The sequence below is a fragment of the Hylobates moloch genome, unplaced genomic scaffold, assembly GCF_009828535.3.
Source record: "Hylobates moloch isolate HMO894 unplaced genomic scaffold, HMol_V3 SCAFFOLD_5, whole genome shotgun sequence".
Taxonomy (NCBI): Eukaryota; Metazoa; Chordata; class Mammalia; order Primates; family Hylobatidae; genus Hylobates; species Hylobates moloch.
Genome location: NW_026652280.1, coordinates 105,692,176 through 105,706,033, shown reverse-complemented (window position 1 = coordinate 105,706,033; position 13,858 = coordinate 105,692,176). Strand labels below are relative to the sequence as shown.

The following is a 13,858-nucleotide window of genomic DNA, read 5'->3' as shown; positions in this document are numbered from 1 at the left end:
CTATGTTGGCCCCTTTCAGCCATGGCTGGAGCAACTGGGACACAGGGCACCAAGTCTCTAGGCTGCACACAGCACGGGGACCCTGGGCCCAGCCCAGGAAGCCACTTTTTCCTCCTGGGCCTCTGGGCTTGTGATGGGAGGGGCTTCTGTGAAGGTCTCTGACGGGGCCTGGAGACATTTTGCCTGTGGTCTTGGGGATTAACATTAGGCTTCTTGCTACTTACACAAATTTCTGCAGCTGGCTTGAATTTCCCCTCAAAAAATGGGTTTTTCTTTTCTGTCACATAGTCAGGCTGCAAATTTTCCAAATTTTTAGGCTCTGTTTCCCTTATAAAACTGGTTAACAGCACCCAAGTTGCCTCTTGAATGCTTTGCTGCTTAGAAATTTCTTCCGCCAGATATCCTGAATCATCTCTCTCAAGTTCAAAGTTCCACAAATCTGTAGGGCAGGGGCAAAATGCTGCCAGTCTCTTTGCTAAAACATAAGTCATCTTTGCTCCAGTTCCCAACAAGTTCCTTGTCTCCATCTGAGACCACCTCAGACTGGACCTTATTGTCCATATCACTATTAGCATTTTGGGCAAAGCCATTGAACAAGTCTCTAGGAAGTTCCAAACTTTCCCACATTTTCTTGTCTTCTTCTGAGCCCTTCAAACTGTTCCAACTTCTGCCTGTTACTTAGTTCCAAAGTCGCTTCCACATTTTCGGTATCATTTCAGCAGTGCCCCACTCCTGGCACCAATTTACTATATTAGTCCATTTTCACACTGCTGATAAAGACATACCCAAGACTGGGAAGAAAAAGAGCTTTAATTGGACTTACAGTTCCACATGGCTGGGGAGGCCTCAGAATCGTGGTGGGAGGTGCAAGGCACTTCTTACATGGCAGCGGCAAGAGAAATGAGGAAGAAGCAAAAGCAGAAACCCCTGATAAACCCATCAGCTCTCATGAGACTTACTCACTATCATGAGAATAACATGGGAAAGATCGGCCTCCATGATTCAATTACCTCCCCCTGGGTCCCTCCCACAGCATGTGGGAATTCTGAGAGATACAATTCAAGTTGAGATTTGGGTGGAGACACAGCCAAACCATATCAGAGCCCATCTAGGGGAGGTTTCTTAATTAATTAATTTTTTCCTGGGCTCAAGTGATCCTCCCATCTCAGCTTCCTAAGCATCTAGGACCATAGGTGTGCAGCACTAGGCCCAGCTAATTTTTAAATTTTTTTTGTAGAGATGGGGTCTCCTTATGTTGTCCAGGCTGGTCTTGTATTCCCGTCTTGGCCTCCCAATGTGCTGGGATTACAGGTGTGAGCCACTTTGCCTGGCCCCATAAGAGGTCTCTTAATTTATTCAACAGACATTGTGTATTACTGTGTGCCAGATGTTGGGCATACAGTAGTCAATAAATAGTCAAGAATGACTGCCCTTGTGGAGCTTAAGTACTAATGGAGAAAGATAAGACGATCAAAATAAATAGAATTTTAAGCAGTAGTAAGTGCTGTGGTGGAAGAAAAGCAGGGATGGGAGATAGGGAATATGGTTGAAGTGAAGTTTCTAAAGAGCATAGTCAGCAAATGTCTTACTGAGAAAGTATCTGAGTAGACACCAAGGAAGTGTAGGGATGTACAAACAAGGAGAGACCAATGTAGGGCAGAGAAGGTGAGGGGAATGGTAGGAGAAGTTGATGGGAGTGGGAATGGGGAGGTGGGTATTAGATTATATGAAGCCTAGTTGGCAATTATAAGAGCTTCTATTCCAGTGGAGAGTTTAGGTGTCATTTATATCTTGAAATGATTGTTCTAATTGCTGTGCTGAAAATAGAATGGGGGGGCTGCAAGGTGTGCGAGGCAAAGACACAGCAGAGAAACCATTTAAGAGGCTATTGCATTAATATAAGCTAGAGATGCCGGTGGTTTGGGTGAGAGTAGTGAAAAATGGTTTGGTTTCAGATGCAATTTGGCAATATTCATGATAGGAGTTACTGGCAGATTGGATGTGGGGTGTAACAGAAAGAAGAGTTATGACACCAAGGTTTTTGGCCTGAAAACAAGAAAAATGGAGCCACCATCCACTGACATGGGGAACATTAGGAGGAGTAAGTTTGGAGGAAAATATTTAAGAGTTCATTCAGTTTGGGACATAATAAGTTTGAGGTGCTTATTACAAAAGTGGAAATGTTGAGTAGGCAGAGGTCTTGGCTGGAGATAAAATTTGGAAGTTGTGGCCTATATATGGTATTTAAAATTATAAAGCTGGATAAAGTGGTCAAAGAAGTCAAGATAGGAAATAGTAGAGCTCAGAGAATCGAGGCCTGGGCCCTCAATGGTTAGAAGTTTGGAAGATAAGGAAGAATAAGCAAAGGAGACTGAGAGGAAACAGCCAGGGAAGTATGAGGAAAACCTAGAGAGGGTACAGCTCTGGAAACTATGTGAAGACTCTTAACTGGTTTTAGCATGTGACTTCCCTTCCAGACCCAGTGGGTTGATTTTTCTCTTCTGTGAGTTTCTTTTTTATTTTTATTTTTGAGACGGAATCTCGCTCTGTCTCCCAGAGACTGGAGTGCAGTGGCGCGATCTCGGCTCACTGCAAGCTCTGCTTCCCGGGTTCACGCCATTCTCCTGCCTCAGCCTCCCGAGTAGCTGGGACTACAGGTGCCCGCCACCATGCCCGGCTATTTTTTTGTATTTTTATTAGAGACGGGGTTTCACCGTGTTATCCAGGATGGTCTCGATCTCCTGACCTCGTGATCCGCCCTCCTCGGCCTTCCAAAGTGCTGGGATTACAGGCGTGAGCCATTGCGCCCGGCCTCTTCTGTGAGTTTCTAAAATTACATGTGTATACTATCTTCCTTCCCTCCACATCTTCCCCAGACATTTAGCTTTAACAAGAAAAGATTTTTTTTTTTTTTTTTTAAATAAACAGAATTCATTGTAAATGCTCTGTCAACTGTTGTTCTCCGAGCAACAGCTCTTATGCGTTGGGGCTACCCTGAGCAGTCTCTGTTATTGCTACAAAAACATGGGACTAACATCTGACTTCCAGAGAGTAAGTAGCCAAGAAAGAGGAATCATCAGCTGATCAGCTGCTGGTGAATTGTCCCTCGTAATTCCAAGCATTCATGTAGGATTGACTTTTACAGCTTCAAGAACTAGGCTATCTCTCAAACTTGATTATTACCATTTACTTATTGGTCAGTTTAAGCATGTGATAATTTGCCCTTCTTGTCACTGACAAATAGGTGGGTATATATATTAGTTACCTATTGCTGTGTAACACATTACCCCAGAATTTAACAGCTTATGACAATATTTATTATCTCAGTATTTTTGAGGGTCAGAAATTTGGGAGCAGTTTAGCTAGGTGGTTCTGGTGAAGGGCTTCCTGAGGTTATAATCAACATGTCAGCTGTGGCTACAGTCAACCGAACACTTAACTGGACCTGGAACATCCACTTCCAAGATGGCTCACTCACATGACTGTTGGCAGGAGGCCTTAGTTCCTCACCATCTGGGCCTCTCCATAGGGCTCCTCGAATGTCCCTATTACTTGGCAGCTAGCTTCTCTTGGAGTTAGTGATCCAAGAGAATGATAGAGGAAGAAGGAAAAAAACCCATAATATCTTCTTATATCCTAATTTTGGAAGTCACACACTGTCATTCCTGCTACATTTTGTCTGTAAGAGGTGAATCACTAAGTCTAGCCTACATTCAAGGAGAAGAGAATTAGCTCCACCTCTAAAGAATTTATGGATGTATTTTAAAATCACCACAGTTTGCCCTCTAGCCACAAATTATTTACACTTCTTCTATGTGCAAAATGCACTCACTTCCTCCCAAAATCTATCAAAAAAGTCTCCTTCTTCTACAGCATCAGCTTGAAATATAAGGTAGCTGTCCTTTTAACCAGGTCCAAATGTGGGTGTGGCTCCTTGGGTATAGTTCCTCAGGTACAGTTCCTTTTGACGTGAAGACCTGTAAACTAAAGAGACCGGTTAACTACCTATCACACACCCAACATACAGTGATGTGGCAGGCAGTGATTCTGAACAGGTATAGAGATTTCGTGTTCCGAAAGGGAAAATGATGGCACAAAGAAGTTGCTGGTTCATAGCAATTCTGATAGTTGTCTAGACAAATGTCAGAAGTTCCTTGACTAGGACTTCTGCTTCTGCCCAGGAGTTCTTCTCTGTGACTCTGGAGTCCACCCTGTTAGTCATCCTTTCTTTTCCATTAAAAGTAGCTCATATTTGTAGCTGCATAGCTTTCTTAGCTTGCATCTTGCCGGTAGAAATTTGAGGGCCCAGAGACCTGTTTTCATTTTATACTATTTTTCCACCTTTCAGTTTAAGCTGGCAGTGTTTCTTTTTAAAACTTCGAGTATCCTGTGAATCTCACTGGGATTCATGCCATTAGGCAAAAGCCACATCCACCAATCTCTTCTAAATAGGCTTTTTCCACCTTGTGTTTCTGCTGGGATTGCTGAGAGATACCACTTGTAGTGGGTAGAATTGTGTCCCCCAAAAAGCTGTATTCAAGTCCTAACCCTGATAAGGTCACTGTGAATATGACCTTATTTGGAAATAGGTCATTACAGATGTAGTCAAGTTATAATAAGATCACACTGGATCAGGAAGGGCCCTAATCGAACGGTTGATAGTCTTATAAGGAGAGAAATTTGTCTGGGTACGGTGGCTTACTCCTGTAATCTCAGCACTTTGGGAGGCCGAGGTGGGAGGATCAGCTGAGGTCAGGAGTTTGAGACCAGCCTGGCCAATGTGGTCAAACCCCATGTCTACTAAAAATACAAAAATTAGTCAGGCATGGTGGCCCATGCCTGTAATCCCAGCTACTCAGGAGGCTGAGGTGTGAGAATTGCTTAAACCTGGAGACAAAGGTTGCAGTGAGGTGAGATCGCACCACTGCACTCCAGCCTGAGTGAGAGCGAGACTGCCTAAAAAAAAAAAGAAGCTAGAAATTTGGACATGAACACAGAAGACAAAGAGAAGAAAGCCATGTGATGACAGAGGCAGAGGTTGGGGGGGCATACATCTACAAATCAAGGAATGGCAAAGATTGCTGTCAAACATCACCAGAAGCCAGGAGAGAATCATGGAACTGATCTCCCTCAGAACTTCCTGAAGGAATTAACCCTACTGACACCCACATCAGTGAGCGAATAAATTCCTTTTGTTTTAAGCTACCCAGTTTGTGGTAGTTTGTTATAGCAGCCCTAGGAAACTAACATAACACCGTTAAGCTTCTTAGTCCGATTTTCTAACTGAATGATTCTTTAGGTACCATTTTAGATCTTTGTGAGGTTGTGGTTTTTTTTGTTTGTTTTTTTTTTTTTTTTTTGAGACAGTCTCACTCTGTCACCCAGGTTGGAGTGCAGTGGTGCAATCTTGGCTCAGTGCAGCCTCCGTGTCCCGGGTTCAAGTGATTCTCATGTTTCAGCCTCCCGAGCAGCTGGCATTACAGGTGTGTTCCACCACGCCCAGCTAATTTTTGTATTTTTAGTAGAGACGGGTTTCTCCATGTTGGCCAGGCTGGTCTCAAATTCCTGGCCTCAAGTGATCCTCCTGCCTTGACCTCCCAAAGTGCTGGGATTATAGGCGTGAGCCACTGTGCCTGGCCCTTTCTGAGGTCTTAACAAAGAATTGTTATAGTCTGATCCTTGGCTTCATCTGAAATCAGTCTTTTGGCAGTGCCTTGGATTCGATCTTTGCTTGAAATCCATTTCTTAATTTTAGTGTCATTTACTAATCTGGAGATGCTGGGAATTCTCAGAATTATATAATTCTGTCCTTTTTGTTTAACTGTCCTTCCTTTAATTCATCCCTCTTTTGCATTTTAAAGTAAGCAGCAAGAAGCCAGGAGGTACTTTCAAAAGTGGAAATCTCTTTAGCTAGATTATCAACCAGTTTTTGGACCACAACATCTACTTTCTATGTTATGGTAAGGCAACAGCTTTGCCAGTATATAACAAGGATCCTTTTCCCACCAGTTTCTAATAAGATTTTTTTTTCTGCCTTTTCTTAATCTCTCACCTTTAACTTCCTCAAAGGCCATAGTGATTCTGTTTTTTTACTTCACTGATGCTCTCCTCAAAGTCCTTTTAACTTCTACCCCACTGCTGGATTCCAAAGATACTCTCACGTTTTAGGTCTTTATTATGGCAGCACCGATATCCAGATATCAAAATCTGTATGTTATCTATTGCCATATAACAAATTATCTCAGAGCTTAGTGGCTTAAAACAACAAATATTTATTATCTCACAGATTCACTGGGTCAGGAACAGGTTCAGTTGGGAGTAGCATGCCTGAGTGGTTCTGGCCCAGGATTTCATGAGCTTATAGTCAAGATGTTGGCCACTGCTGCAGTATAAGATTGACTAGGCTTTACATATATTCTGGCAGGTTTGTTCTGGCTGTTGGCAGGAGTACTCAGTTCCTCATCACATGGACCTTTCTATAGGACTGCTTGATACGGCACTCTCCCAGAGCAAGTGATTGATCCGACAGAAATACAAGGAGAAAGCACTCCACCCTGCCCCCCACCTTTTTTTTTTTTTGAGGCAAAGTCTGTGTCATCCAGGCTGGAGTGTAATGGCACGATCTTGGCTCACTGCAACCTCCGCCTCCTGGGTTCAAGTGATTCTCCTGCCTTATCCTCCTGAGTAGCTGAGACTATAGGCACGTGCCACCGTGCCCGGTTAATTTTTGTATTTTTAGTAGAGATGGGGTCATGTTGGCCAGGCTGGTCTCGAACTCCTGACCTCAAGTGATCCACCCACCTCGGCCTCCCAAAGTTCTGGGATTACAGGCATGAGCCGCCACACCTGGCCATTTCCCCCGCTTTTTTTTTTGCCTTGTCTTGGAAGTCACAGATGATCAATTCTGCCATATTCTATTTAAGTGAGTCACTAAGTCCAGCCCACACTGAAGGGAAGCTTATCAAATAATTTTTGGATGTATTTTTAAAACAACACGAAGCATTCTAAAAAAAAAAAAACACACAATGAATTCATAGAAGCAGAGAATAGAATGGTAGTTACCAGGAGCTGTGGGGCAGAGGTGGTGGATTAGAGAGATGTTGAAGGATACAAAATTTCAGTTAAAAGTTCAAGAGATCTGTTGTACAACATGTGACTGTAGTTAATAACAATGTTTTCAGCCAGGTGGGGTGGCTCATGCCTATAATCCCAGCACTTTGGGAGGCCAAGGCAGGCGGATTACTTGACAGCCCGGCCAACATGGTGAAACCCCATCTCTAACTAAAAATACAAAAATTAGCCAGGCGTGGTGGTGTGCATCTGTAATCCCAGCTACTTGGGAGGCTGAAGCACAAGAATTGCTTGAACCTGGGGTACGGAGGTTGCAGTGAGCCGAGATGGTGCCTCTGCACTCCAGCCTAGGTGACAGAGCAAGACTTCATCTCAAAAAAAGAAAAAAAAAAACAACCAGTGTTTTGTACATTTGAAAATTGCTGAGAGAGTAGATTTTAAGGGTTATTGTTGCAAATAAGTTTGTGAGGTAATGCATATGTTGATAGTTTGATGTAGTCATTCCACAATGCATACATATTTCAAAATACGTTATATACCATAATATATGCAATTTTTGTCAGTTAAAAATAAGTAATGAAAAATAATACAAAAAAGCAAGCAAACAAATGGAATAGTGTAGTTAGCTGCTGTTGAACTTTAGTAGCAGGGAAAGTCCAATGTTGGCTACTGTCATTGTTACATTAATTGGCCTAATAAGTAAAGTGGGAACCAAGGACTTAAAATTGCATATCATTGCTGGGCGCGGTGGCTCAGCACTTTGGGAGGATGAGGTCAGGAGTTCAAGATCAGCTTTCTCAACGTGGTGAAACCCCGTCTCTACTAAATCTACTAAATATACAAAAAATTAGCCGGGTGTGGTGGCAGGTGCCTGTAATCCCAGCTACTCGGGAAGCTAAGGCAGGAGAAGTGCCTGAACCTGGGAGGCAGAGGTTGCAGTGAGCCGAGATCGCTCCACTGCACTCCAGCCTGGGCGGCAGAGCGAGACTCCGTCTCAAAAAAGAAAAAATTGCATGTCATCCAGAACACAGAAGATCTAGTGGAACAATTTCTTCAGGTTTTTCTTTTGCTGAGGCATCACTCCAGTATCTCTTTGGGTAACAAAGACTCATTCGTATAAAGAACTGTGTACCTGTGCCATCTTAAGTATTCAGAGTGACAAATGCTAAGCATGTGTGTGTTTATATGTGTTTGTGTTATAATCATCTGAAACAACCTTAACATAGAATTATTGCTTAAACTTTTTTTAAAGGACCCTTTAAATGATATCTTATTCAGAAACCCAATGTGTACAACATACAAAAATGGAACTACCCTTGTTAAAGGGAAGTGGGTCCAGAATTCCACTGGCTCGGCATCCCTTTTAACCCTTCCTTATGTTGATGTCAGATATACAAGGAACATAGTTTGAAAAACTATACCATACCATCAGATCCCTTTCCACCTTAATTCCCAAAAATCTATTAATCTGTAAGATAGCAGAGCTCAGGAAGATAGCCATAATAGCAAAATAGCACACCGCTGTGTGGCAGGCTGATTTCTGATGCTGTCTCTTGTGTACTAGCCAATGAAAAGCCATTTTGATTTAGGGAAGTAGTTGGTGATTAGGCAGCCATGGATATCTGTAGAGTACTTTCATCAGTCTGTTGTCTTATCTAATTTTTTCTTCTCTAACAGAATACTACAACACATCTTTGCAGGATTCTTTGCAAATTCTGCCATTCCTGGATCTCCACACCCTTTTTCCTGGTAAGTAACTAATTGCTTTCTATCTTACTCTATTGGAGTGACATCATTTTAAGTGCTGTCATTTCTGTGTAGTAGAGAAAAAGAATTGCATAGGCTGAGTGCAGTGGCTCATGCCTATAATCCCAGCACTTTGGGAGGCCGAGGCTGGCGGATCACGAGGTCAGGAGATCGAGGCCATCCTGGCTAACACGGTGAAACCCTGTCTGTACTAAAAATATAAAAAATTCGCCGGGCGTGGTGGCACCCTTCTGTAGTCCCAGCTACTCGGAGGCTGAGGCAGGAGAATTGCTTGAACCCGGGAGGTGGAGGTTGCAGTGAGCCAAGATCGCGCCACTGTACTCTAGCCTGGGCGACAGAAAGAGACTCCATCTCAAAAAAAAAAAAAAGAGCTGCATAGGTGAGTATGTAGATGTAACTGGAGGCTGCTAGACTGCCATTATCTGCTAAGCCCAAACTTAATCAGAACTTTTTTTTTTTTATTATTATTCAGGCTCAGGAAGGCTGTCCTGGTCCCCCAGGATGTTTGGGTGCTAGAAATGTCTTGATTCCTTTTATATTCAGGTCTGAGAGTTGTATTGAGGTAGAGATTGAGATGGTCCCTGCCAGGCTTGGTATCTGATTTGTGGGTTTCCCCAGCAGACTACACAGGAATGTTTTACTCCTTAAGAACTTCTGAAATTGAAAACATGCTGAACTTTATTTTTTTCAGAGTAAGAGGATTTGTCAGAAGAAACAGGCTGTAATTCAGTATCAGAGTGACACTTATGTATGATGGGATTAAAGATGGAATTTCTTCTTGTCTGAGAAATTATTTGCTGCTTCTAACTGTGGCCCAGAAGATTTCTTTGCTCAAAGGAACCTCAGTCCTTTTAGGACCTCTGTCATCCAGTAGTCTGGACCTCTGCTGGTAGTGTACCAGCACCTCTGGAGGAAAATAAAAAGAAAGGTGTTGCCAAGTCCCTTTTATAATTGCTCTAAGTTGTGATTCAGAGACTGCTATGGCTGCTTCTCTACTTGAAAGCTCCTCATTGTCCAGAACTGTGGGCGGCCTCTTATAATGAGGAATGTTTGCTGTAGATTTTGACCAGTCATGAAGGGAAAACTGTCCTTAAAAAGCAGCTCCATCTGTGTTTAATATAAGTGGGCACAGAAAACACAAATTTTTGAAACCAACAGGCAATGAGTCACTCTTTTTGTTCTGGCATGTCATGTGGTACTTTAGGTAGCTTCACATTTTATGTTCCAGTTAAGTAAAATTCCTAGAGAATGAGATACTATCTCTGGATAGTCTGTTTGATCTTGAAAATGTACAGAATTCTTTGCCTCTTGATCTTGGAGGACTAGTGACTTTCCAGGTCTGAGAGAGACCAATTTTTTTCTGTAGTGTAAGGCAGAGCCCGGTCACTCCATCTAATGCTGTCTGTCTCATCTCATGTATAGGAGCGGGATGCTGCACTCCAACCCTGGGGACTATGCCTGGGGTCAGACAGGGCTTGATGCCATTGTAACCCAGGTGAGGAGCTGCCTTTTGAGGGTGTCTGTTCAGTGTGTCTCATGGTTCCACAGGCTTCCTGCTTTCCTTCTGCTACTTTCTGAAATGGCAGTCACTCTGCTTTCTCTAATATTTTGAGCTTTGGGGTTTCCATTTTACTAAAGGGATGAATGATTTATGGGGTTAGCTCAGCATCCATGCACTTCCTAGGTCCGAGGGAATTTCTAGAAGATGGTTTCACCTCCATAGGAAGAAAAGACTTCTATAACAAATAGTATTTTATATTTTTGGTCTCTCTTGCTCAGTCCTATGAGGATTCTATTAACAAATATTTCACAAAAAAAAGAGGGTTTCCTCACATGTTGAAGCAGGGATTTCTGCTAGATGGAGCAAAGTAGGGGAAGGAAGCAGAGAAAAAGGTATTCCCATGCCATGTGTAATTGCTTCCACTTGTTTATGTTCATTTTAATTTGATTGGTTTTTCATTTCCCTTGTGGATTTCTGAGACTAGAAAGCATGTCCTTTATATTCAGTCTTCTTATAGGCAGTAATTTACCTATTTCTTGGCTCACATTATGCTACTTTTCATACTCTTGCTTTTTTCTTCTTCCAGCAGATGAAGCTTTTGGACCAGTTACATACTACTTTTTATTAAGCTGTAGTTTTACTTGTGACATCACAACCCTTTTGCTGCCTCTGAAGTTGCTTTATGCCTAGAGGTGGGCCTTGCAATCATGGGTTTGTCTGTAGGCTTATACGAATGTCACTCTGAAATTGTAAAGCAATTATGAGTGTTCTGGCAGCAGGAAAGGGGAAACCCAAGCCTCTCAGAGCCTTGCAGAAGTAAGAGTAACTAACATACCTAATGACTGCACTGTTTGTTCTCAGCTGGAGCAGTTCCCTCTCAAGGGATATTGAGATGTCTGCCACTTCGTCTTTTTCTTTCTCTTTTTTTGTAGCTTTTAGGACAGCTGGAAAACACAGGCCCTCCCCCAGCTGACAAGGAAAAGATCACATCTCTTCCAACAGTGACAGTAACTCAGGAACAAGTTGGTAGGTTCATTTTTATACTTATTCTGTCATCTTCTGATCTCTGTTCAAAATCCCTGTATCTTCTGACAGGTGAAAAGTTAAAAAAGTGAACAAAATAAAAAGATAAAAAAGATAAATAAGAAAAAAAATTCCAATACCTTCCTATATTAAGGACCTTTAAGTGAAGCTATAGCCCTCTAAAATTCCTACCTGGGTGCCAAATCTGGAAAGTTCCTAACCCTTTATTAGGTTAGTCAGTTGGTATTTCCTGAGCAATTATGTCTCTTTTTTAGGTGCCATTGGGAATAAAGAGGTACAAAGATAGATAAGACTTGATTGTAACAAGTTGAAGAAAAACTCATCAAATGATTAAAAACTGTGTTGGACACATGATACTGACATTGCGGAAAGGAGAAGAAAAAAATAGGCTGGGAGTTTGTTTCAAATCTACTTTGTGTCAGGTACAGTTAGGTATATTAGTCATAGATACTATTTTATTTGTAAGCACTGGAGGAATTTAGTGACAAGGGACAGCATTTTGGACTGGGAGTTTCTGTTCCCATCAATTCGGTTTTAGAGTTAGAGATTTCAAAGACAAAGTGGGCCATCTTAGGTCATTCTATTTAAGGAAAAGTATGAACTAGTATACGTGGTGTGTGAGTCAGGTAAAGTGGTCTTTAGGGAAGATTAGTCTAGGGGCAGTGCGTGAAACATTGGAAGGGAGAGAGAGCAGAAACAGGGATTTTAGAGTCTGTTGCAGCAGTCCAGATGAGGTTCAGGTGATGGTGACAATACTAACAGAAAGGAAAGGATTCAGAAGATCATTTTGGAGAAAGGCTTTCCTCACTCATTGCATAATGGGATGAAGGAGGGGAAAGAGTCAAAGAGAATTCTGAGATTTCACAGCTTTGTAGCTATAAACATGGTGCTGCCATCTTAAGGGACGGGGAAATAGTGAATGGGCCCTGGTTTGGGTAAGGAGGTGAGGTGATATTTTACATTTTTTAATTTGTTGATTTTTGAGGTGCCAGCTGAGAATCCAAGTGAAGAGGAGCTGGGGATTGCTGTGGATCTGGTTTGAGGGAAAATTAAGTTGTAGCAAAGTATAGGATATATTTGGAGGGTTAAGACCGTGGAATTTGGGATACTAGCTGGGAGGCTGTTGCAGCAGACTAGGCATGAGAAGTAAAAGAATTAGGGCTAAGGTGATAGGAATGGAGAGTAAGGAGTAAATCTATTAAGTAGTAGTACTGCTCCAAATGCCTTATCTGCTGTTGGTTCATGGAGCATATCCCAGCCACTAGGCGTATAGACTAGCTGACAGTATTAGCCAAATTGGGAAACTCAAAACTTGCTGCTTGGAGCTCCCAGTATAGTTCATGACTGTTTCTTCTCAGGGAAGAGGGCTTTTTGTCTCTTGATTTGGTGACCTGAGCTAGACTTCGACTTTGCAGTTCTGCAGCACCACTTCTAGTATAGCTTTTCTGGTGTAGCTTCTGGTATTTTCTTCTTTTCTGGTATAGCTTTTATTAACAATTTTTTTTTTTTTTTTTTTGAGACAGAGTCTTGCTCTGTCGTCCAGGCTGGAGTGCAGTGGCGCGATCTTGGCTCACTGCAACCTCCACCTCCCGGGTTCAAGCAATTCTCTGCCTCAGCCTCCTGAGTAGGTGGGTTTATAGGCACCCGCCATCACACCCAGCTAATCTTTGTATTTTTAGTAGAGACACGGTTTTTACCATCTTGGTCGGGCTGGTCTTGAACTCCTGACCTCGTGATCCACCCGCCTTCACCCTCATTAACAATTTTTACAGAGGACTTTAGGGCAGCCACACTGAAATAGGATGCTTCATCCCATGCTGAAAAGAGCATGGTGAAAGTGGCAAGTGGCTTGAGACACTGCACTGCTAAGATTGCTGAGATGAATCCCTTGGCTATGGTGGACAGATTGACAGTGGCAACTGACTGCCAGAGGGCTGTCACACATTGGGAAGATGTTTTTCCTGTTTTACTGAACAGATCATCTAAGCCCCAGTTTATTTCTTCCAACTCTTTACATCAAAAAATAGGCCTTATATAGTTCCTATGTAGGCCTTTTTGGAGTAGGCCCCATTCATCATTCCTCCTTTCCATGTCTCTGTCTACTACCACCTTTACCCTCGTTTTGAAATATAATTCATGCCTCTTAGCTGCATGCTACTTGGGTGTACATTTTCTTTTGTCTCTTGTGTCTTTATGCATTCATAGGATTGGTAGAGACATGGGGTTGGTTTTTCCTTCCTTCCTTTTGCTTGTTTACTTTTCCTTCTTCAACAGATATGGGTTTAGAGTGTCCAGTATGCAAAGAAGATTACACAGTTGAAGAGGAAGTCCGGCAGTTACCTTGCAATCACTTCTTTCACAGCAGTTGTATTGTGCCATGGCTAGAACTGGTGAGTACAGCAAGTCATGGCTTCTTGGGGGGATGATTCAGAGTAAAGGTATAATTAACAGTTCCTTGAGATCCAAGTAGATTAG

At 42.4% G+C, this 13,858-nt stretch overlaps 1 protein-coding gene across 1 annotated transcript in view; it reads left to right on the top strand.

Moving 5' to 3' along the window:
- Window positions 1-13,858, top strand: part of RNF115 (ring finger protein 115) — a 92,724-nt gene that overhangs the window by 69,743 nt on the left and 9,123 nt on the right. Inside the window, exons 5-8 of the mRNA XM_032151644.2 lie at window positions 8,749-8,820; window positions 10,261-10,333; window positions 11,272-11,365; window positions 13,658-13,773. Coding sequence (XP_032007535.1) covers window positions 8,749-8,820; window positions 10,261-10,333; window positions 11,272-11,365; window positions 13,658-13,773 — 355 coding nt within the window. The remainder of the gene's footprint in view (window positions 1-8,748; window positions 8,821-10,260; window positions 10,334-11,271; window positions 11,366-13,657; window positions 13,774-13,858) is intronic.